Source organism: Budorcas taxicolor, chromosome 18 (assembly GCF_023091745.1).
Source record: "Budorcas taxicolor isolate Tak-1 chromosome 18, Takin1.1, whole genome shotgun sequence".
Taxonomy (NCBI): domain Eukaryota; kingdom Metazoa; phylum Chordata; class Mammalia; order Artiodactyla; family Bovidae; genus Budorcas; species Budorcas taxicolor.
Window position 1 is genome coordinate 55,896,491 of NC_068927.1, and position 20,200 is coordinate 55,916,690.

A 20,200-nucleotide genomic window follows, 5' to 3' on the forward strand; every position below is an offset into this window, starting at 1 on the left:
CTGTCCTCGCGCCTTCCCCGCCCACGCGCGCCCAGTGGTTCGGCTCCTGGCGCCCCCTGGTGGACGCTCGAGAGCTAGGCTGGCGAGTCGGTGACCACACCCCCTACTTCTCACACTGCCCGCCCCCGGCCCAGTCCCAGATGATGGGTAAGCGGGTCTCCAGGGCCACAACCCGGGGCCCCATCACCATTCCCATGCCGAATTCTGCGTTGTGAATCCCCGAGTGGCGTTTTCCCTCTCTGTGCGTTTATGAGGCTCTGGATCCCTATGGACGCTTGCCAGGGCCCCAGGGCCTCTGAGCTTCCTTCCTTATTTGTAAACAGACTAGATTTGTTATAAGATGTAATCTCAAGGGGCAAGGCAGTAACAATAGCTAACGTTTAGCTCCATCTTAAGGACTTTGTATATATTACTTTGTTTAATCTCCAGAATAACCTATGAGGCTCAGTATTCTAAGCCTGCGCTTCTAGGGTTCTAATATTTTATGTTGCTAACATTTGGCGTACGGCATGCATACATAACTTTCTGTGCTCCCAACCTCGACTTCTGAAAGCTCTTTAATTTCCAAGATTATATGATTGGAACATTGACAGGTCAGACGTTCTGAGATTGGAATGTGCCTGGTGCCGAATCTGCCCTGACAGTTCTTTTTTTTTTTGGCTGCACAGTAGGGCATGTGGGGTATCTTAAGTTCCCCACTACGTCCCACAGTGGAAGCGCAGAGTCTTAACCACTGGACAGCCAGGGACGTCCCATCTAACTTTACTTTTTTAAGAAAACTAGACTTAAAAAAAAATTGAGCAAATTAAAAATATTCAGATTTTAAAAGTACTTCTAGACTGTCGGGAAAGGTATTTCGCCTAGGGCTAGAACCCAGAACCTACGAGCCAGGCCCGGCCCGAATCTGTAGAAGAGGAAGGAGCCATTTATCCTTTTCCAAGACGGCGGCCTTCACGCCTCTTTGTGGCTCCGGCCACCCTACCAAGATGGCGGCCAGAGGAAGTACGTCACGAGAAGGGGAAGGACTTCGGCGCGCGCATGCCCCAAACCGGATTTCCGGGTGCCGGCGGCCTGGTTCTTTCTTTAACAAGATGGCGGCAGGAAGTAATGGTGGTGGTGGCGGGCAGTGCTCGAAAAGCGAGACCGATACCGGCTTCTTGGGGCTGCGGCCCACGTCAGTGGATCCAGCGCTGAGGAAGCGGCGGCGAGGCCCAAGAAATAAGAAGCGAGGCTGGCGGCGGCTCGCTCAAGAGCCTCTGGGACTGGAGGTCGATCAGTTCTTGGAGGACGTGCGGCTGCAGGAGCGCACGAGCGGGTGCGTAGGTCCGGACTTCCGGCAGCAGGACCAGGTTCTGTGTAGTGAGGTGGGAGGCCGTGCTGCCTGGGGTTAGTTCCGGCGGGCTGGGAGCGCCTGTTGGGGTACAGCCGAAGAAACCCAGCAGGTGGGCCGGGGACTCTGGGCCAGAGGCTGGGAGACTTGATCAGGTTACCAGATACGAGACTCCCAGGTAAACCGCGACTAGTTTTCCTGATGTCAGTGCGTCCAGGGACCCACTGTAGTTTAGTGCGTTTTACGTATTAAATTCTGCAAATTGGACGGAGGGACCCTGGCCTGGAGGGGACTCCAGGCGGTTAGTGCGTGGTTGAATGACCATCATAAGAAAACCTGCCCCTGAGAAGTTAAACCCGCTCCTTCCGCAGCCCCCTCCCATCTATGGCTGACATTCTGCATTTCCATCTCCCAGTGGCTTGATATCAGAGGCCCCCGATGAGAAACTTTTCTTCGTGGACACTGGCTTCAAGGATAAAGGTGAGGAAGGGTTTCAGTGGCGGTGTATGGCGATTAGTCGTTACCTAGGCCACCTCGGCCTCCAAAACACGGCGTGGCTTGGATGGCAGACACCATCAGAAAAGGGTCTCTGCTATAAACAAGAGGACCTGAAAGGAGCAGAAAGCAAGCTAATGACTAACCTAAATAACTCCTTTTCTTTCTGAAGTTTCAGAGAGATCTCAGTGCCTAGAGAAGAAGCCAGTAGGGGTCTGCCTTGATGGGTAGATAACGACATAGCTTAGGAGGTCTCCGTTAATTTGCAGAAAAGCAAACTAAGGACTTGTCAGGAAACAGCCCTTTTTTAGTCACTAAGATGTGCTTTAATGAGAGCAAAAGGATCAACTTGAATGAGTTGGTAAGAAACTTGTCTTGGCCTGCTTGCTTTAACTTGTCAAAGTACAGGGTTGGGACCTGCCAAAACAAACGGAGGAGAAGCAAGTTAGGGTTTCCTTCAGTGAATAATAGGGTTTACTCTCAATACGTAGGAAGATAAAGAATAAGCGGCCTTCTTTAAGGAGAGGATAGAAAAGCCAAGAGATGGGTTTTAATCGGAAAGCCAGTAGCTTTAATAAGCAAAACACCAGGCTGTTGTTACAGGAGCGTACCCTTTATGAACGTTTATGAGATCAGTCAGGGGATCTGGTCTAAGGGGAAGGAAGGATCCTCTTTGGTGGGTGGGTGGAGTCTTTGAGCAGGTAAGACAGGGTTATTAAAGAGATCGGCTTTTACAGAAGTGAGATTTGTTCTGTAGTTATAGAAGAAGAAGTAGTTATAGATTCTGTCTTAGTTTTTTTTTTTTTTAAACAACGGCAGCGATTGCATGCTTTCTCGGGTGATCACTGCTGTGGGATCTTGGAAGGCAACGGACCCTCGAACAGTACAGGGGTTCAGGGCACTGACCTTCCCACATGGTTGAAGATTCGCATATAATTTGTGATCAGCTCTCTATCCTTGGTGTTATACCTGTGGATTCTCGTAGTATTTAGTATTGAAGCAAGTCAGGTATGAGTTCCAACCCGTGTTGTTCAGTGGTCAGTTGTAATCATATCTGATCTCTAGGGTAGGCATTAAACATTCTTGTTTTGGCTGCATAGGAGCAAAGTCACTTCCGTCAGGTTTCGTAGCCAATGGAAGGATACAGATTCTGTCTCAGCTTATTTTGTCCTGGAGTTCTTACTATGCTTTAGAAGTAAAGGCGGGAAATGGCCTGGTGCTGAGAATCAATGGTCTTGGGTCTGTCCTGAGTCCAGCTCCCTGGGCCTTGTGTCACCTCATCACTTTTTTATTTTTAGTATTGAAGGTTCTGTGGCCACTTCTCTGCTGCCTCAGGAAGCCCCTTGTCTGCAGGGCTGTGGGTCTCAGTCCCCAGCGCAGGGCTGCCTCCAGCTGGCCCAGGAAATGGGTGTGGTGGGTGGTCACAGCTTGGGCCCTGCCCTTGGGGGCCTCTTTGCTCAGGTGGGAGCCTGGGGCCTGCAGGTCTGATGGCTCCAGTGGTGGGGGTGGGGGTTGGGAAGGGCAGGAAGTCCCTCTTGGGTAGTGAGGAGGCCTGAAGTATGGACTCTCTGCTCTCTGCCACCCCCAGAACTGAACAAGAAGAGGACCAAAGGCCAGAAGAGGTCACTGCTTCTCAAGAAGCCCCTCCGGAGCGACCTCATCCTAGAGAACACCTCCAAGGTCCCAGCTCCCAAAGAGTGAGTGTCCCCTGACCCCCCCAGACCGTCCTCTCCTCCCCCACTCCCCCCCCCCACAGCAGGTCTGGCCTCGTGCCCTTCTGTGGGGCCCCTACTCACTTCTTGGCCCCAAAGGAATTGTAGGGAAAGAGAGTGACAGGTGAAGGGTGCTGGTGGGGAGACGGGGTCGGATTAGGGGCTTTGGAGGACACATTGGAGGCAGTGAGGCTGTGGCCAGGCTGGGGCAGGCAGAGAAGAGCCTAGACCTGCTTTGGGGCCGGAGGGCAGGGCTGGGCGGGCGCCCCAATCGGGAGCAGGGTCTGGCAGGGCTTGGTGACTGATCCTGAAGGAGTGTGAGGGGGCTGGGTGGGGGGTGGAGGGAGGCCGAGGTTGGTGAGTTCCCTGGAGGCCTCCCGGGCGAGGCCCCCAAGGCCGTGGTGGTGTCGGGCCTGGAGCTCAGCAGGGAGGCAGGTGTGGGAGGCGGGCTCTGAAGCTGCTGAGTGAGGAGTAGCAGGAGCCTGAGGAGGCGCCTCCAGGAGGGAGGAGACGCTGGGGGTGTCTGAGAGGCAGGGACCGACTCACCCACCTCTCCGGGCCACTTCTCCCCCACCCAGCGTCCTTGCCCACCAGGTTCCCAACGCCAGGAAGCTCAGGCGGAAGGAGCAGCTATGGGAGAGGCTGGCGAAGCAGGGCAAGCTGCCCGGGGAGGTGCGCAGAGCGCAGGCCCGGCTCCTCAACCCCCCAGCGGCCAGAGCCAAGCCTGGGCCCCAGGACACCGTCCAGCGGCCCTTCTACGACCTCTGGGCCAAAGGCAGTGAGTGTCCCTGCTGCCAGGCCCAGGCCTTTGGGTTGTGCAGTGACCTCGGGGAGCACCCTGCGGGTGTCACTGAGGGTCTTCGGCACAGTCAGGTGTCTTGAAGTGGCTCCCTGTCCTCGTTCCTGCTCTGCTTTCCAGAACGGACTGATGCCTGTCCCTTGGCCTTGGGTCTTTTCTGCTTTCTGGACCCTATTCATGTGCTCTCTTCCTGGCGTTCAAGGCCCTTTGGGGTCTGAGAATCAGTCCTTCCTTGGCTATCTTTGCATAAGTACTTCAGTGCCATCTTTCTGAAGGGAGGAGGGATAGCGGGGAGCCCCTCAGGCCACGGTGTTGTCCCACAGCCGCCCCCTTGTTGCCTCCACAGACCCTCTGGACCAGCCCTTGGAGGGCCAGGATGAGTTTTTCCTGGAGCAGACCAAGAAGAAAGGCGTGAAGGTGAGAGTTCGTCAGCAGGGCGTCCTCGGAGCTAGGGGTCAGAGGATGGGGCCATAGAGATGCCGTGTTAGAGCCTGAGCATCCTAGGACTACGAACGCACAGGCTGGAGCCAGGCCGCGAATCTGCTGCCTCCGAGCGAGGAAGCAGAGTGGTGGGACATTTTTTAAGGAGACAAGGGAAACCTTCACAGGGAAATAAGATGCTGCAAATGGGTTGGAGCCCTGGGGTAGTGAGGGAGCCTTTGGAGATAGAAGGACGGAGCCTCCAGGTGAGGGCAGGCCTGTGGGGCTAGCTGGCGGGGAGAAGGCAGTGGGGACCCCAGCTCAGGCTGTGAGCTTTATCTCAAGTGCTTCTGCACAGGAGGGCGGTGGTGTTGTGGGGCGCTCTGCGGAGGTGGGGTTGTGGTGGGGCAGGCACCCCGGCATGGAGAGGAATGGGGGGTGACCCAGGAGAAGTCCTCAGGCGGAAGCACCCAGCCTGGCGGGCAGTGGGGGCTGGGGCGGGGCAGCCTGGTGACCCCCAGGCTTTCGCTAGGGTGGGAGCCAGCTGAGCAGGGACACGGGGGGTCTGGCTGGGGGTTGCTGCTCAGAGCTGAGCCAGTGCTTGGGTCCCCGGGGGGCTGTTAGAAACCCATGGGCGGGTTTCAGCTGAGCCGGGAGCCGTGCCGTCACAAGCTCCTGGGGGCCTGCTCTGAGGGTCTGTCAGCCCTTTGTCGGCTGTGCCCTCTCCGACCTGGCTGCTGCTTGCAGTGGTGGCCTGGTGACTGTGCCGCATGATTTTGCAAGGGTCCCCCACTTGGATGACAGGGACTCTTCTCAGGAAAGGCGAGCAGAGCCCTTGCGTGTCCTGGGGACGCTGTACGCGGGGTGCCGGTCCCTCTCTGTGTCATTCAGATGCACAGGCCCCTCCCAGCTTGAAGGCCGTGGACCGTGCTGAGGCCTCTGCCGCCTCCCAGGCCCGGGGTCCCAGCACTGGTGCCGGCGGGAGCTTGAGTCGTGGGACTCCCGGGCCTCACCCAGCCTTGGTCTTGTCTTCCTCCAGCGGCCACAGCATCTGCACACCAAGCCCTCCCAGGCACCTGCTGTGGAGGTGACACCCGCGGGAGCCTCATACAACCCAACCTTTGAGGACCACCAGGTATGCCGGCCGCCCGCCCCGCCAGGCCTCTCCTTGGTTGGTGCTTGGCCAGTGCGTCAGCATGTTCTCCCAGGGATCACAGTCCTGTCGGGCAGACAGACCTCTTCCTGGACCGTGATGTCCCACAGTGGGCAGGGCTGGGGTGGAGGGGCACGGAGGGAGCGTCAGATCCAGCCTTGGGGATCGGAGGGCTTCCTGAAGGAGGGGGCATCAACACTGGGACTGGGGGCGGTTGGCTGTGGTAAGAGAGGCTGGGGTATTTCAGAGAGAGGGAGCAGCATCTGCAAAGGCCCAGAGGTGGGGGAGACCGTGGCATGTTTCAGACATAAATGCAAGAGGCCTTCAACTGTGAGCAACAAACCACGTGACCGCGTGAGCCTTGCGGGTTGGCAAAGGTAGTTTAGCAGCCAGAGAAACTGGTGGCGAGGGTTGCTGTTCGTCTCACAGGTGTCTGTTAGGCACCGATGTCACGAGCAAAGAGGACGAACCCCCGCCGTTGGGGGCACAGGTTTCCTAAGAGAAACCCAGGTCACTAGTGGACACAGGTGCTCCGTGAATGCCAGCCAGGGTCGTTTACTGGGGGATGGAATCCTAGCCAGTTGGGCGGGGGCCGCGACCCTCACCTGGGGAGTGGTGTCTCTGGGGGCAAACCCATGCTGAACTCGGAGAGGACACGGCTGCTCACTAAGGCTGTTACTCATGAAGAGGTCAGATAGTCTTTTTTAAAAAAATCAGATTGAGATCTGATTCCCAGCCCGCTGCGATTTGCCCACTTAGAGGGCATGGTTCAGTGGTGCAAGGTATATCCAGAGTTGGGCAGCCATCGCCCAGTCAGCTTTATACCATTCTCGTCACCCCGGAAAGAAGTCTCATGCCGGTCAGCGGTCACCCCCCACCGCACCGTCTTCCCTGGTCTTGGACAGCCCCCGCTCCGCCCTGTCTGAGGAATTTCCATGTACTGGGGCAGAGTAGACCGTCTTTGAAGAGAAAGGGCAGAACAGGGGTGAGGTTAAGAATTCGAAGCCCCTTGGCTACTGCAGGGAGGCCAGGGTGGGGGCGCAGTTCAGAGGTGGGAGGGCCAGGTCTGACTCGAGGAGAGGGCCCCCCGGGTCTGGGTCCTCACCCGCATCCCCGTCCCCTCCCAGAACCTGCTCTGGGCGGCCCATGAGGTGGAGTTGCAGCGGGAGAAGGCGGCCGAGAAGCTGGAGCGGCAGCTGGCCCTGCCGGCCTCGGAGCAGGCCGCTACCCAGGTGAGCGGGGAGCGCAGACCCACCTTTGCCACCCGCCCGGCCCCTGCCCCTGACCCGCCCCCTGCCCGCGCCTGACCCGGCCCCTCTCCCCAGGAGTCTGCCTTCCGGGAGATGTGCCAGGGGCTGCTAGAGGAGTCTGACGGGGAGGGCGAGCCGGGCGAGGGCCCGGACCAGGGGCCTGAGACGGGAGACCAGGCTGCAAGAGGGGAGGCCTCGCCCGCGCCTGGCCGCCCGGCTGCCCTGGAGAAGAAGACGGAGCAGCAGCGGCGGCGGGAGAAGGCCGCCAGGATGCTGGTGAGTGCCGTGGGCCCCGGCTTGCTTCTCCCAGGCTCAGCCTGTCTTTCGGGGCTGTTTGGGATCCCTGAAGCCACTTGGTCAGCAGAGGACTAGTTCCCGACCTCCTCTCTGAGGACACAGTGGGGAACATTCTAGGTCAAGCCCCTGCCACCATGGGGCTGATGTTTGGGGTGAGGGCTGGGGAAGGGTGTGTGGACTGTAGAGACAAATGGGTCAGAGTCAGGGTCAGGAAGGTGGGCTCAGCAAACAGTCACCGTGGGGACATGCCTGTGACCTGGCAGCAGGTGGCCAGGGCGGGGTGGCGTCTGGCCGGGCCCCTGACCTTGCTGTCCCCGCAGAGGACACAGCAAGCCGCGGTGCGGGCCGCCCGCCTCCGGCACCAGGAGCTCTTCAGGCTGCGCGGGATCAAGGCACAGGTGGCGCGGCGCCTGGCGGAGCTGGCCCGGCGGCGGGAGCAGCGGAAGGCAAAGCGGCTGGCGGAGGCGGATAAGCCCCGGCGGCTGGGGCGGCTCAAGTGAGGCCCGGCCTGGGGGCTCCCCGGGAGGCCGGGAGGGGTCCCCACCCCACAGCGGGCACCCTCCTACCTTTGCTCAGCCTGGGCTCCTCCCGGGAGACCCTCTCTCCCCAACACCCCAGGTTCTCAAATCCTCGCTGCCGGGCCTGCGGCAGCCCCAGGTCCTGTGTGCCGGGCTGGGCTGACCCCTGGGACACCCCGCCCCGTGTTCTCTAGGTATCAGGACCCTGACATCGACGTGCAGCTCAGCTCAGAGCTCTCTGACTCGCTCAGGACTCTGAAGGTAATTGTCCCACCGGGTGCTGAAGGGGAGGCGCCTGTGCCCAGTGATGACACCCATCCTTGCTCCCCGTGTCCGCCAGGGACTGTGGGCGACACCACGGCTACCCCCAGGCGAGGCCAGTGGGGCTAATGCCTGGGGGCTGAGGGCACGGGGTCCCCCAGGGTGATGGGCTGGGTGATGCGATAGCTGGAGCCTGGGACCCCCAGAAGGTCTTTTCTCCTGTGCTGTCCCTGGTTCCCCTGCCCCACCCTCCGTGTCTTTGGTCCCAGAGGGGTCGCCCTAAAGCTCAGAGCAAAGCCTGTTCTTCCCTCGCTCAGAAGCTGCTGTGGTTCCCCGGTGCCCCCAGGAGAAAACCCAGCTCCCCGCACGGCCATGGGCCCTGTGTAGTCCTGCCTGCCTCGGGGATCCGAGCAGCGGGCCACCGTGCACCCTTCTCCCTCTGACCCTCCAAGCCCCACTGCTGGCCCCGCCCGTTCCCACTTCTCTAGCTGCCGCCTCAGGGCTGGTCCACGGGTCAGTACCTGTCACCCCACGAGCTCAGGACCAGGCCGAGTCCCTGGTGTACACGAGGCCGGACTGGGCGCCTTGGCTCACGGGGGGACTGCAAGGCTGACCCCCCACTGGCCCCCGTGGAGAAGTCAGGGCCCGAGGGTTTCTGCCAGGCGCCCGCTGAGGCCTCTCCGTGTCCCGCAGCCCGAGGGCAACATCCTCCGTGACCGGTTCAAGAGCTTCCAGAGGAGGAACCTGATCGAGCCTCGGGAGCGAGCCAAGTAAGGGCGGGGCCGCGGGGGCGGGCCTCCGGGACCTTCCCGAGGGGGTGGGCTGGTGGTCGCTGACTGCTGAATCCTCCCTCCTCCAGGTTCAAGCGCAAGTACAAGGTGAAGCTGGTGGAGAAGCGTGCGTTCCGGGAGATCCAGTGAGTGGCTACCCCTCTCCCCAGGGGTGTGCAGCAGGTCCCGGGGCCCTTCCCAGACCCAGTCGCGGTGGCCGGCGGCGGAGCGATGCTGCCTTGGCCGAGCCCAGGAGAGGCTCAGCCCACCAGAGCCATCGGTCCCCAGGGTCTGGCCAGGGAGCGCGCCCCAGGGGATGTGGGGGGCCCCCCGCCAGAAGAAGGGCGTCACCTGGACGGGATGTCGGGCCCCCTCCCCTGGTCTTCCCTCAGCCTCCCCTCTGTCCCCAGGTTGTAGCTGCCAGGAGACGCCGGAGCCCCCACCCCCCAATAAAGCAGCTCCTGACCAACACCTCTGGCCTCGCTGAGCGTGACTCGTGCCTCGTCTCCCTCCCGGGGGCAGCTGCTCCCCCTGCCGCCCTGCTGAGCACACAGGGATGTGGGTGCCGGGACCTCCTCTTCGCCGAAGCCTGGTGGGAAGCCAGGGTGGGCCGGCAGAGGCCTAGGCGGAGGAGACAGGCCTGCGGTGTGGGCTGCGTGTGCTTGGGTTTCTGATGCGGGGGTGGCTATCCGGCGGTGGGGAGGCAGCCCTTGAGAGCACCCCGTCACAGGGCCGGAGCAGCCCCTGACGTCCGCCACCTGCCCGTCCCGCCTTGTCCAGCCATTGGTTCAGGAGGCAGGAATGATCTGTCCCCCTTTCAGAAGTGAGGAAACTGATGCTCATTAGTAGGGGTTAATCCTGTCACTCCCCCCACCATAAAGGATTTTTCTATAAGTAGTAAAGTGCTGTGGTCTCATTGTAAGTCGTCACTATGGTTCATAAATGTACCAGAGAAAGGGTGAATATCACCCTTGACCTTTGCCCTCCATTCCAAACCTCTGCACAGGTGGCTCTCTGCAGTTTCCTGTGAGTGGCTCCATCGTACCCTGTGTGGGTCTATTAAATTATATACACGGGCGTCAGAAAATAGAAGTCTTTTCACTTTTCTGCTTTTTGGATAGGGTCATATTAATGTGGCTGTATAATTTGCCCTGTCGCGCGTGTTGGGGAATTTTCTGCGTCTGTGTGGGCTGCATCTTTATTGTTTTCCACAGCTGCATGGAATTCCACTCACCCAGGCCCATATTACTCCTGGTGAAGCTGCAAGGGGATGGCTGTGTACCTGTGCCATTTCACATGAGTTTGTAGGACAGGTACCTGGAAGGGGATCTCTGGGCTACAGGGAAGGTATCTAAAGGGTCGTTTGGATTCAGCCAAATTGCTCTGTGCGTGGGCTGTGCTGATGTTTGCCCTCCAGCAGCCAAGGCGCCCCCTTGCTTGCTCATAGCTCTCCCACTGCCTGCTGCTGCTGCTAAATATGCTGCTAAGTCGCTCCAGTCGTGTCTGACTCTGCGCGACCCCATAGACGACAGCCCACCAGGCTCCGCCATCCCTGAGATTCTCCAGGCAAGAACACTGCTACTACTAACTACTACTGTATGGCCTCGTGAATTTTTAAAGTTTGTTGTGTGATTACCAGTGAGGTTAAGCATCGTTTCAGGTGATTACTCGCAGTTTCTTCCATGCTTCTCCAAACCTTTGGACTATTTTCCTCGTGGACTGTTGTTTATTTGTAGTAGCTGCTTGTTTATTACGGATCTGAAGATATCATACATGCTACAGACATTTCTCCCAGGCTCTTCGTTTTTACAAGATACATGCATGGTATCTTGCCAGAAGTGTTGAGTCTTCCTGTGTTTTTTTTTTTTTTTAAACCATAGCCTTTAGGTGGATTGCTCCAGGACAAGATGTTTATAAAAGTAGAGCAGGCAATTTATAAAACAAATGGCTGAAGGGAGAGACTAACGTCAGAGCCCCCCCTTCCCCCCACATCATGATTTAAGGGTTTCTGCTGTTCCTCCCCTTCTGCCATCTTAAAAATAGAAAAGAGTGTTGTACAGACAAGAAAACAACTCTGCGTGTATATACAGGAGGGCTCAGAAGAGGGTAAGTTGAAGTGAAAATGAAAGCCACATCTGGTAAAGCCTTAAGCCTCAGCCTTTTGACCCAGTAATCCATCCTGGGGAGGGAGTCTGAAGGAAGCTAAACTTCTGGAAGAAGGGAGGAGATTGTTAATGTCCATAGATGGCCAGCAGAGCATCTGCTCGACAGGAGGACACCTGGGGGATGGGGTGGTCCAGCTACCGGAGGGCAAATGCTGAGTCCTCAGGAAGTGCTGTTTAATGGCCCCGGGGGAATGTGTGTGTACCTGTGTGGAATAACAAAAACCGGGGGTCGGCCATGAAGACATTCGTGGGTCTTCCTGCACGTGAATTACATTTTCACTTCCGGTTTTTACATTAAAAGAAAATGCTGAACTCTAGTTATTTGCAAGCTGCAGTGATACCCCCGTGTTCTGCAACTTCTTTTGAAATAAATAGGGGGAACGGGGGACAGGTTAGAGAGGGATAGATAGCTAGACTCGACTTCAAACAAGCTCGGAACTGTGATGGTAGAATCTAGGTGGCAGTCCCAGGAAAACTCTTGGCTTTACTGTCTGAAAATCTTCCTAATAGTTATTGGGGAAAAGTACATTAGCATTTAGCATGATGCTGGTGAAGCTTAGGTTTGAGGCCAATTGCACTAGTCCCTTCAAGACCCTACACCTCCTTTTGAACTTGTAACTTGGTATTTTTCCTACAGTGAGCCCCCCCAGTTGAAAAAGCTTCCAGCACCACAGAACCTGTATCTGCCTGATTGTGGTATAAAGAGTTAACCCACCAGCTGGGTGATGGCTGGGTCAATGACAGTACACCGATACTGCCAAGTGGCCGTGAGGTGGCCTTCTAAAGCTTCAGCTACTAGGGGCTTCCCTCCATCCTTTACCACTACCTGCTGGCGGTGGTTCCTTAGGTTAGATTCTGCGCTGCCAACACAGGGGGCGTGGTTTCGGTTCCGGGTCCAGGAACTAGATCCCACATGCCACAGTTTGCATGCTGCAACTAAGACACAATGCGGCCAAAAAAAAAAAAACGCCTGTAGGCAGGAGCCTTAAACTGGTTAGGAGTGTGGACTTGGGAGCCAGTTTCTGATTTTATATCCCAGCTCCCTTACCTACTAGCTGTGTGACCTTGTGAAGGTTACTTCACCTCTCTGTGCCCCAGAGTCCCTGTCTCCAAGTGTGGGTTATTCCAAGGGTGGAATCTGTACATAAAAGCGCTTAGAAAAAGGGCCTGGGACAGAGTAAGCCCTAGAGGAGTGTTGGCTATTATAATGTTAGGGAAGAAACAAAAATGGTTAGGGAAAAAAAAGGATGGAAACTTGCAATCCGTGCCAAAGACGGCTCATACATGTTCTTACCTTTTGACCCACTGATTGCACTCTTGGGAACATGCCCGAAGGAAACAGCCGGAAATTTGGGGGAAAAACATAATGTAGAGACAGGTTGGTCAGAGGGCTGTGCAGAATGGAAGGAAGCATGGTAATGGCTGTGGGGTGGGCGGGCCACTTGGGGGAGGGAGGCCAGCCTCTGCAGCCGTTACCAGGATCGGAAGCATGTGTAATAACCGGGATGTGTTTGTGTTCTGTTCTTTTGTGGAATAAAGCAAACAGGATCTGCCCACATCCACGCTGCGGTTCACTGAACTAACCCCAGAGTCTCTTGGGTGGGGGATTCCAGGGGATTCTTTTTCCTTCTTAAGACTTTTTCCAGCTTTTCCACATTTTTTTTTTCCAAAGGAATTCAGATTGTGGACAAAGATGCCTTGATGAATGCAGAGATGTCAGTCATTGTGCTGTTTGGAAGACTGGGAACAGTTGAAATGAGACTGTCCAAATGTAGGCAATAGAAAGGGTCTTTACAAGTGGGATGTCTACACAATAGGACATTTCATCACCATTTAAGAGAACACCATCTTTGGGGAGAATTTTTGGGGAAGGGGAAGAATTTTTAATGATCAGGGGAATATACTTAAGGTCTAAGAGAACTGTTAAAATAGGGAAGAACACAGTATGACTCTGACCAGTTTATTTATTTTTACAGTATTTGTCTTTGGCTGCACAGGGTCTTAGTTGGGGCATGTGGGATCTAGTTCCCTGACTCGGGTTGGAACCGTGGCCCCCTGCATTGGAGAGCAGAATCTTGGCCACTCGACCACTAGGGAAGTCTTCCTAATTCTAAGGGTGAAGGTTAGATTAGGGTGTGTTTTACCACAGTTTAAACATAAGTCCCATCGCCATTCTTTCGCGTAACAAATGATGACAAGATCATTGTTTCAAAAAGAATATCTGGCATGTACCAAATGTCACTGAATCCTACAGCCTAAGATGGTTAGTTTTATGAGATGTGAATTTAACCTCAATTTTTTGAAAAAGGGAAAAAGCCCACAACAACCCCTCCCCAAAAGAAAACCTCTGAAGAGGCAGTGTGTCGGTCGTGTTCCGGGAAAAGCAAGGAGCGCAGAGTAGTTGGAGGGTCGTGAGGAGGGCGTAAGATCAGAAGGTAAGCGGGAGTCAGAACATCAGTTACTGTGGTCCACGCCGGTGACTGGGTGAGGAAGCCAGGCGTGAGCGGCCGCTGGTGCGGACTGGTGCCCCCTGGTGGCCGTGTGGGGAACAGACAGGGAAAGCAAGGCCTCCCTGAGCCCCGCCCGAAGGTGGCTCCATCAGCGCCGGCAGGTCAGGGTGCAGAGGGGTGGGTGCACCCAGGATACATTTTGAGAGTGAATGCACCATCAATGGCTGACCTACAAAGAAAAAAGCCAATGGACTTTTGCCTGGTCTGGAGTTGTCATTTCAAGATGGGGAAAGACGGGGGAGAGAGGGGCCCAGAGGTGGTGTGGGCGAATCAGGAACTCAGATTGCTGGTGCCTGTTAGACGCTCAATTGGCTGTATCGAGTAGGCAGTTGGATATAAAAATCTAGCATTCAAGGGCTAGAAATATGCATTTGGAATCTGCATTAATTATATCCCATACCCATAAATGCCCAATCTCTCCCTACTTACTGCTTTGCGAACCCAATGGACTGCAGCCCGCCAGGCTCCTCTGTCCATGGGGATTCTCCAGGCAAGAACACTGGAGTGGGTTGCCCTGCCCTCCTCCAGGGGATCTTCCCAACCTAGGGTTCGAACCCAGGTCTCCCACATTGCAGGCAGAGTCCTTTACCAACGGAGGCACCAGAGAAGCCCAAGAATATTGGAGTGGTTAGCCTATCCCTCGTCCAGAGGATCTTCCCGACCCAGGAATCCAAGTGGGGTTTCCTGCACTGCAGGCAGATTCTTTACCAGCTAGCTGAGCTACCGGGGAAGCCCAAAAACATTGCAGCTAGCAGAGAATGGTTTCGATCCATCGACCTCTGGGTTATGGGCCCAGCACGCTTCCGCTGCGCCACTCTGCTAACATTTCGTGCAGTAGAATTTAAATTTAATAAAGCAATTCCTGGCAGCCCACACACAATGGAACAGCGAACAGCATGGTGTAGTTTGCATTTTAGACTTTTTTTAAGGCACCGCCCCCTCTCCATCTGGGTCTGACCCAGGCTTATCAGTTGAGTCAGGGTCTCCAAACCACTCCCGTGTTCAGCGACTTGCTAGGAGGTCCTACAGGGGTCAATATAGAGTTGATACAGTATAGTCGATACCGTAGAGATGTAGGAGGACACGCAGCGGATCAAAGGGGAGAATCCCGGGGCATCCACTGACGAGCTTCCTGCCTCTGGCTCCTCCCAGCAGGGCTGCCCCGGCACTTTTCCCTAGCAACGAAAATGCGGCCACTTGTATCCAAAGTTTCCGCGCAGAGAAGCGCGTTAGAGACTCAGGACCCACCCGAAAATTTGGGGGAGGCTGTTCATGTAGGCACAGTCTACCCAGCATGTACCTAAATTCCAGACTTCCAGAAAGGAAGCAGACACCAGCAGCTTAAACCATACTGCTTCGTAAGTCTAGGCAGAGAGAGCAGTTCTTAGCTTCAGGAAAGTTTTGGGTTAGGGGAGGAAAATCAGTCAGTTTCCCTGATCCAAGGGGAGGGCGGATCTTGCCTGCAGTCCTTTCTAATGCTAGTAATTGTTTCTGGCGATCCAGCTGCCCCCACCTCCCACCCTTGCTGTCAGGCTGAATCTGTTATCTCTCCAACTAGCAGTGATAACGAGACAAGAAACCAGATAACAAAAAGAAAGCCTAAGTCCCCAAAGCAGAGCTAAAACCATTAATCTTTAAGAAAATATAGGCTCATGGGTTAAGAATCCGCCAAAAGAATCTGCCGAAGCAGGAGACTCAGAAGACGCCGGTTTGATCCCTGGGTCGGGGAAGATCCCCTGGAGGAGGACAATGGCAACCCACTCCAAAAAGAGTCAAACACGACTGAGCGCACACACATAGGTTTGATATAAAGACCTTGCTGCTGCTAAGTCGCTTCAGTCGTGTCCGACTCTATGCGACCCCATAGACGGAAGCCCACCAGGCTCCTCTGTCCCTGGGATTCTCCAGGCAAGAATACTGGAGTGGGTTGCCATTTCCTTCTCCAACGCATGAAAGTGAAAAGTGAAAGTGAACTCGCTCACTCGTGTCCAACTCTTAGCGACCCCATGGACTGTAGCCTACCAGACTCCTCCGTCCATGGGATTTTCCAGGCAAGAGTACTGGAGTGGGGTGCCATTGCCTTCTCCGATAAACACCTTATATAACCACAAATCATGAAGTATAATGAAAGAAAAACGTACCTTGGACTTCATCAAAATGAAAATCTTTTGCTCTTCAAAAGACACTGTTGCAAAAGTGAATAGGCAAGCCACAGACCGGGAAAATATTTCCAGGACAGATAGCTGACAAAAAACTTGTATCTGGAATCTATGAAGAATCCTTACAATCTAATAAGAAGAGAAATAGCTCGATAAAAAATGGGCCAAAGATGTGAGGAAGTAGACACTTCATCAGAAAAGACTGGCAACAAAGGGCATGAAAAGTCTTCATTAATCTTTGGGGAAATGCAATTTTATTTTAATTTTTAAAGCATTTCTTTAAAAAAAAATTCTATTTATTTGACTGCACCGAGTCTTAGTTGCACCTGCAGGGTCTTTGATCTTCACTGTGGCATGGGGATCTTTAGTCATGGCAGGTGAGCTGTTACATGTGGCAGATGGAACCTGGTTCCCTGACCAGGGATGGAACACAAGCCCCCTGTATTGGGAGCTCAAAATTATAGCCACTGAACCACCAGAGAAGTCCCGACAAGTGCAAAATTAACAGAATGAGATAGTTCCCCAGGCCCATTGGAATGTTGAAATGAAAAAAAAAACTGAGTCTTCCAAATGCTGGTGAGGATGAGGATGGGGATGAAGCAACCAGAACTCTGGCACCCGGCTTGTGGGAATATGAAATGTTACAACCTCCATGGACAACAGTTTGGCAGCTTCCTTAAAAAATGAACCATATACCCCTCTATGACCCAGGAATTTCACACCTAGGTATTTATGCCAGACAGAGGAAAGCCTCAGATCAGTTCAGTTAAGTTCAGTTGCTCAGTCGTGTCCGACTCTGCGACCCCATGAATTGCAGCACACCAGGCCTCCTTGTCCATCACCAATTCCCGGAGTTCACGCAGACTCACGTCCATCGAGTCAGTGGTGCCATCCAGGCATCTCATCCTCTGTTGTCCCCTTCTCCTCCTGCCCTCAATCCCTCCCAGCATCAGAGTCTTTTCCAATGAGTCAACTCTTCGCATGAGGTGGTCAAAGTACTGGAGTTTCCGCTTCAGCATCATTCCTGCCAAAGAAATCCCAGGGCTGATCTCCTTCAGAATGGCCTGGTTGGATCTCCTTGCAGTCCAGGGATTCTCAAGAGTCTTCTCCAACACCACAGTTCAAAAGCATCAATTCTTCAGCACTCAGCTTTCTTCACAGTCCAACTCTCACATCCATTCATGACCACAGGAAAAACCATAGCCTTGACTAGATGGACCTTGGTTGGCAAAGTAATGTCTCTGCTTTTCAACATGCTGTCTAGGTTGGTCATAACTTTCCTTCCAAGGAGTAAGCGTCTTTTAATTTCATGGCTGCAATCACCATCTGCAGTGATTTTGGAGCCCAAAAAAATAAAGTCTGACACTGTTTCCACTGTTTCCTCATCTATTTCCCATGGAGTGATGGGACCAGATGCCATGACCTTCGTTTTCTGAATGTTGAGCTTTAAGCCAACTTTTTCACTCTCCTCTTTCACTTTCATCAAGAGGCTTTTGAGTTCCTCTTCACTTTCTGCCATAAGGGTGGTGTCATCTGCATGTCTGAGGTTATTGATATTTCTCCCGGCAATCTTGATTCCAGCTTGTGTTTCTTCCAGTCCAGCGTTTCTCATTATGTACTCTGCATGTAAGTTAAATAAGCAGGGTGACAATATACAGCCTTGACACACTCCTTTTCCTATTTGGAACCAGTCTGTTGTTCCATGCCCAGTTCTAACTGTTGCTTCCCGACCTGCATATAGGTTTCTCAAGAGACAGGTCAGGTGGTCTGGTATTCCCATCTCTTTCAGAATTTTCCACAGTTTATTGTGATCCACACAGTCAAAAGCTTTGGCAGGGTCAATAAAGCAGAAATAGATGTTTTTCTGGAACTCTCTTGCTTTTTCCATGATCCAGCGGATGTTGGCAATTTGATCTCTGGTTCCCCTGCCTTTTCTAAAACCAGCTTGAACATCAGGAAGTTCACGGTTCATGTATTGCTGAAGCCTGGCTTGGAGAATTTTGAGCATTACTTTACTAGTGTGTGAGATGAGTGCAATTGTGTGGTAGTTTGAGCATTTTTTGGCATTGCCTTTCTTTGGGATTGGAATGAAAGCTGACCTTTTCCAGTCCTGTGGCCACTGCTGAGTTTTCCAAATTTGCTGGCATATTGAGTGTAGCACTTTCACAGCATCATCTTTCAGGATTTGAAATAGCTCCACTGGAATTCCATCACCTTCACTAGCTTTGTTCATGGTGATGCTTTCTAAGGCCCACTTGACTTCACATTCCAGGATGTCTGGCTCTAGGTGAGTGATCACACCATCGTGATTATCTTGGTCGTGAAGATCTTTTTTTGTACAGTTCTTCTGTGTATTCTTGCCACCTCTTCTTAATATCTTCTGCTTCTGTTAGGTCCATACCATTTCTGTCCTTTATTGAGCCCATCTTTGCATGAAATGTTCCCTTGGTATCTCTGATTTTCTTGAAGAGATCTCTAGTCTTTCCCATTCTGTTGTTTTCCTCTATTTCTTTGCATTGATCGCTGAAGAAGGCTTTCTTATCTTTTCTTGCTATTCTTTGGAACTCTGCATTCAGATGCTTATATCTTCCTTTTCTCCTTTGCTTTTTGCTTCTCTTCTTTTCACAGCTATTTGTAAGGCCTCCCCAGACAGCCATTTTGCTTTTTTTGCATTTCTTTCCATGGGGATGGTCTTGATCCCTGTCTCCTGTACAATGTCACGAACCTCATTCCATAGATCATCAGGCACTCTATCTATCAGATCTAGTCCTTTAAATCTATTTCTCACTTCCACTGTATAATCATAAGGGATTTGATTTAGGTCATACCTGAATGGTCTAGTGGTTTTCCCTACTTTCTTCAATTTAAGTCTGAATTTGGCAATAAGGAGATCATGATCTGAGCCACAGTCAGCTCCTGGTCTTGTTTTTGTTGACTGTATAGAGCTTCTCCATCTTTGGCTGCAAAGAATATAATCAATTTGATTTCAGTGTTGACCATCTGGTGATGTCATGTGTAGAGTCTTCTCTTGTGTTGTTGGAAGAGGGTGTTTGCTATGACCAGTGGATTTTCTTGGCAAAACTCTATTAGTCTTTGCCCTGCTTCATTCTGCATTCCAAGGCCAAATTTGCCTGTTACTCCAGGTGTTTCTTGACTTCCTACTTTTGCATTCCAGTCCCCTATAATGAAAAGGATATCTTTTTTGGGTGTTAGTTCTAAAAGGTCTTGTAGGTCTTCATAGAACCGTTCAACTTCAGCTTCTTCAGCGTTACTAGTTGGGGCATAGACTTGGATTACTGTGATATTGAATGGTTTGCCTTGGAAATGAACAGAGATCATTCTGTCATTTTTGAGATTGCATCCAAGTACTGCATTTCAGATGCTTTTGTTGACCATGATGGCTACTCCATTTCTTCTGAGGGATTCCTGCCCGCAGTAGTAGATATAATGGTCATCTGAGTTAAATCCACCCATTCCAGTCCATTTTAGTTCTCTGATTCCTTGAATGTTGACATTCACTCTTGCCATCTCCTGTTTGACCACTTCCAATTTGCCTTGATTCACGGACCTGACATTCCAGGTTCCTATGCAATATTGCTCTTTACAGCATCAGACCTTGCTTCTATCACCAGTCACATCCAGAACTGGGTATGGTTTTTGCTTTGGCTCCATCCCTTCATTCTTTCTGGAGTTATTTCTCCACTGATCTCCAGTAGCGTGTTGGACACCTACTGACCTGGGGAGTTCCTCTTTCAGTATCCTATCATTTTGCCTTTTCATACTGTTCATGGGGTTCTCAAGGCAAGAATACTGAAGTGGTTTGCCATTCCCTTCTCCAGTGGACCACATTCTGTCAGACCTCTCCACCATGACCCGCCCGTCTTGGGTGGCCCCACGGGCATGGCTTAGTTTCATTGAGTTAGACAAGGCTGTGGTCCTAGTGTGATTAGATTGAATAGTTTTCTGTGAGTATGGTTTCAGCGTGTCTGCCCTCTGATGCCCTCTTGCAACACCTACCATCTTACTTGGGTTTCTCTTACCTTGGGCGTGGGGTATCTCTTCACGCCTGCTCCAGCAAAGCACAGCCGCTGCTCCTTACCTTGGATGAGGGGTATCTCCTCACCACCACCCCTCCTGAGGAAAGCCTATGGCCATGCAAAGACGTGCATACACGAAAGTACAGAGCAGCTTTGTTTGTGAACAGCTAGGGGAGCTTGCTGGGCTTCCCAGTTGGCGCAAGTGGTAAAGAATCCGCCTGCCAATGCAGGAGACGCAAGACACAGATTCAGTCCCTGGGTCTGGAAAATCCCCTGGAGAAGGAAATAGCCACCCACCCTGGTATTCTTGCCTGGAGAATCCCA

At 53.3% G+C, this 20,200-nt stretch overlaps 1 protein-coding gene and 2 non-coding genes across 4 annotated transcripts; 2 read left to right on the forward strand and 1 right to left on the reverse strand.

The window, feature by feature from the left end:
- The first annotated feature begins 1,063 nt into the window (after positions 1-1,063).
- On the forward strand, positions 1,064-9,476 carry NOP53 (NOP53 ribosome biogenesis factor). Of its 2 annotated transcripts, XM_052655753.1 has the most exons (13): positions 1,064-1,315; positions 1,746-1,810; positions 3,414-3,522; positions 4,116-4,315; positions 4,683-4,753; positions 5,796-5,891; positions 7,037-7,141; positions 7,235-7,435; positions 7,777-7,952; positions 8,169-8,235; positions 8,929-9,005; positions 9,095-9,151; positions 9,416-9,476. In XM_052655753.1, the coding sequence occupies exons 1-13, from the start codon at positions 1,092-1,094 to the stop codon at positions 9,420-9,422; spliced, it is 1,455 nt and encodes a 484-aa protein (XP_052511713.1). In that variant the 5' UTR covers positions 1,064-1,091; the 3' UTR covers positions 9,423-9,476. The 2 variants fall into 2 exon arrangements, with proteins under 2 accessions (XP_052511713.1, XP_052511714.1); XM_052655754.1 differs by lacking the exon at positions 9,416-9,476 and having other exon boundaries at positions 9,095-9,155.
- LOC128064223 (small nucleolar RNA SNORD23) lies at positions 8,273-8,383 on the forward strand. Its single transcript, XR_008200943.1, has one exon. It is a non-coding gene; the product is annotated as a small nucleolar RNA SNORD23 (small nucleolar RNA).
- A 4,953-nt stretch (positions 9,477-14,429) lies between the features above and the next one.
- Positions 14,430-14,501, reverse strand: TRNAM-CAU (transfer RNA methionine (anticodon CAU)). Its single transcript has one exon. It is a non-coding gene; the product is annotated as a tRNA-Met (tRNA).
- Positions 14,502-20,200: the final 5,699 nt, after the last annotated feature.

Bases quoted from the DNA above. Each gene is read 5' to 3' on its own strand.
- NOP53 (XM_052655753.1), top strand. From the start codon at position 1,092: ATGGCGGCAGGAAGTAATGGTGGTGGTGGCGGGCAGTGCTCGAAAAGC. The intron at 1,316-1,745 runs GTGCGTAGGTCC...TCCATCTCCCAG, and splicing joins CTGCAGGAGCGCACGAGCGG to TGGCTTGATATCAGAGGCCC. The intron at 4,754-5,795 runs GTGAGAGTTCGT...GTCTTCCTCCAG, and splicing joins CCAAGAAGAAAGGCGTGAAG to CGGCCACAGCATCTGCACAC.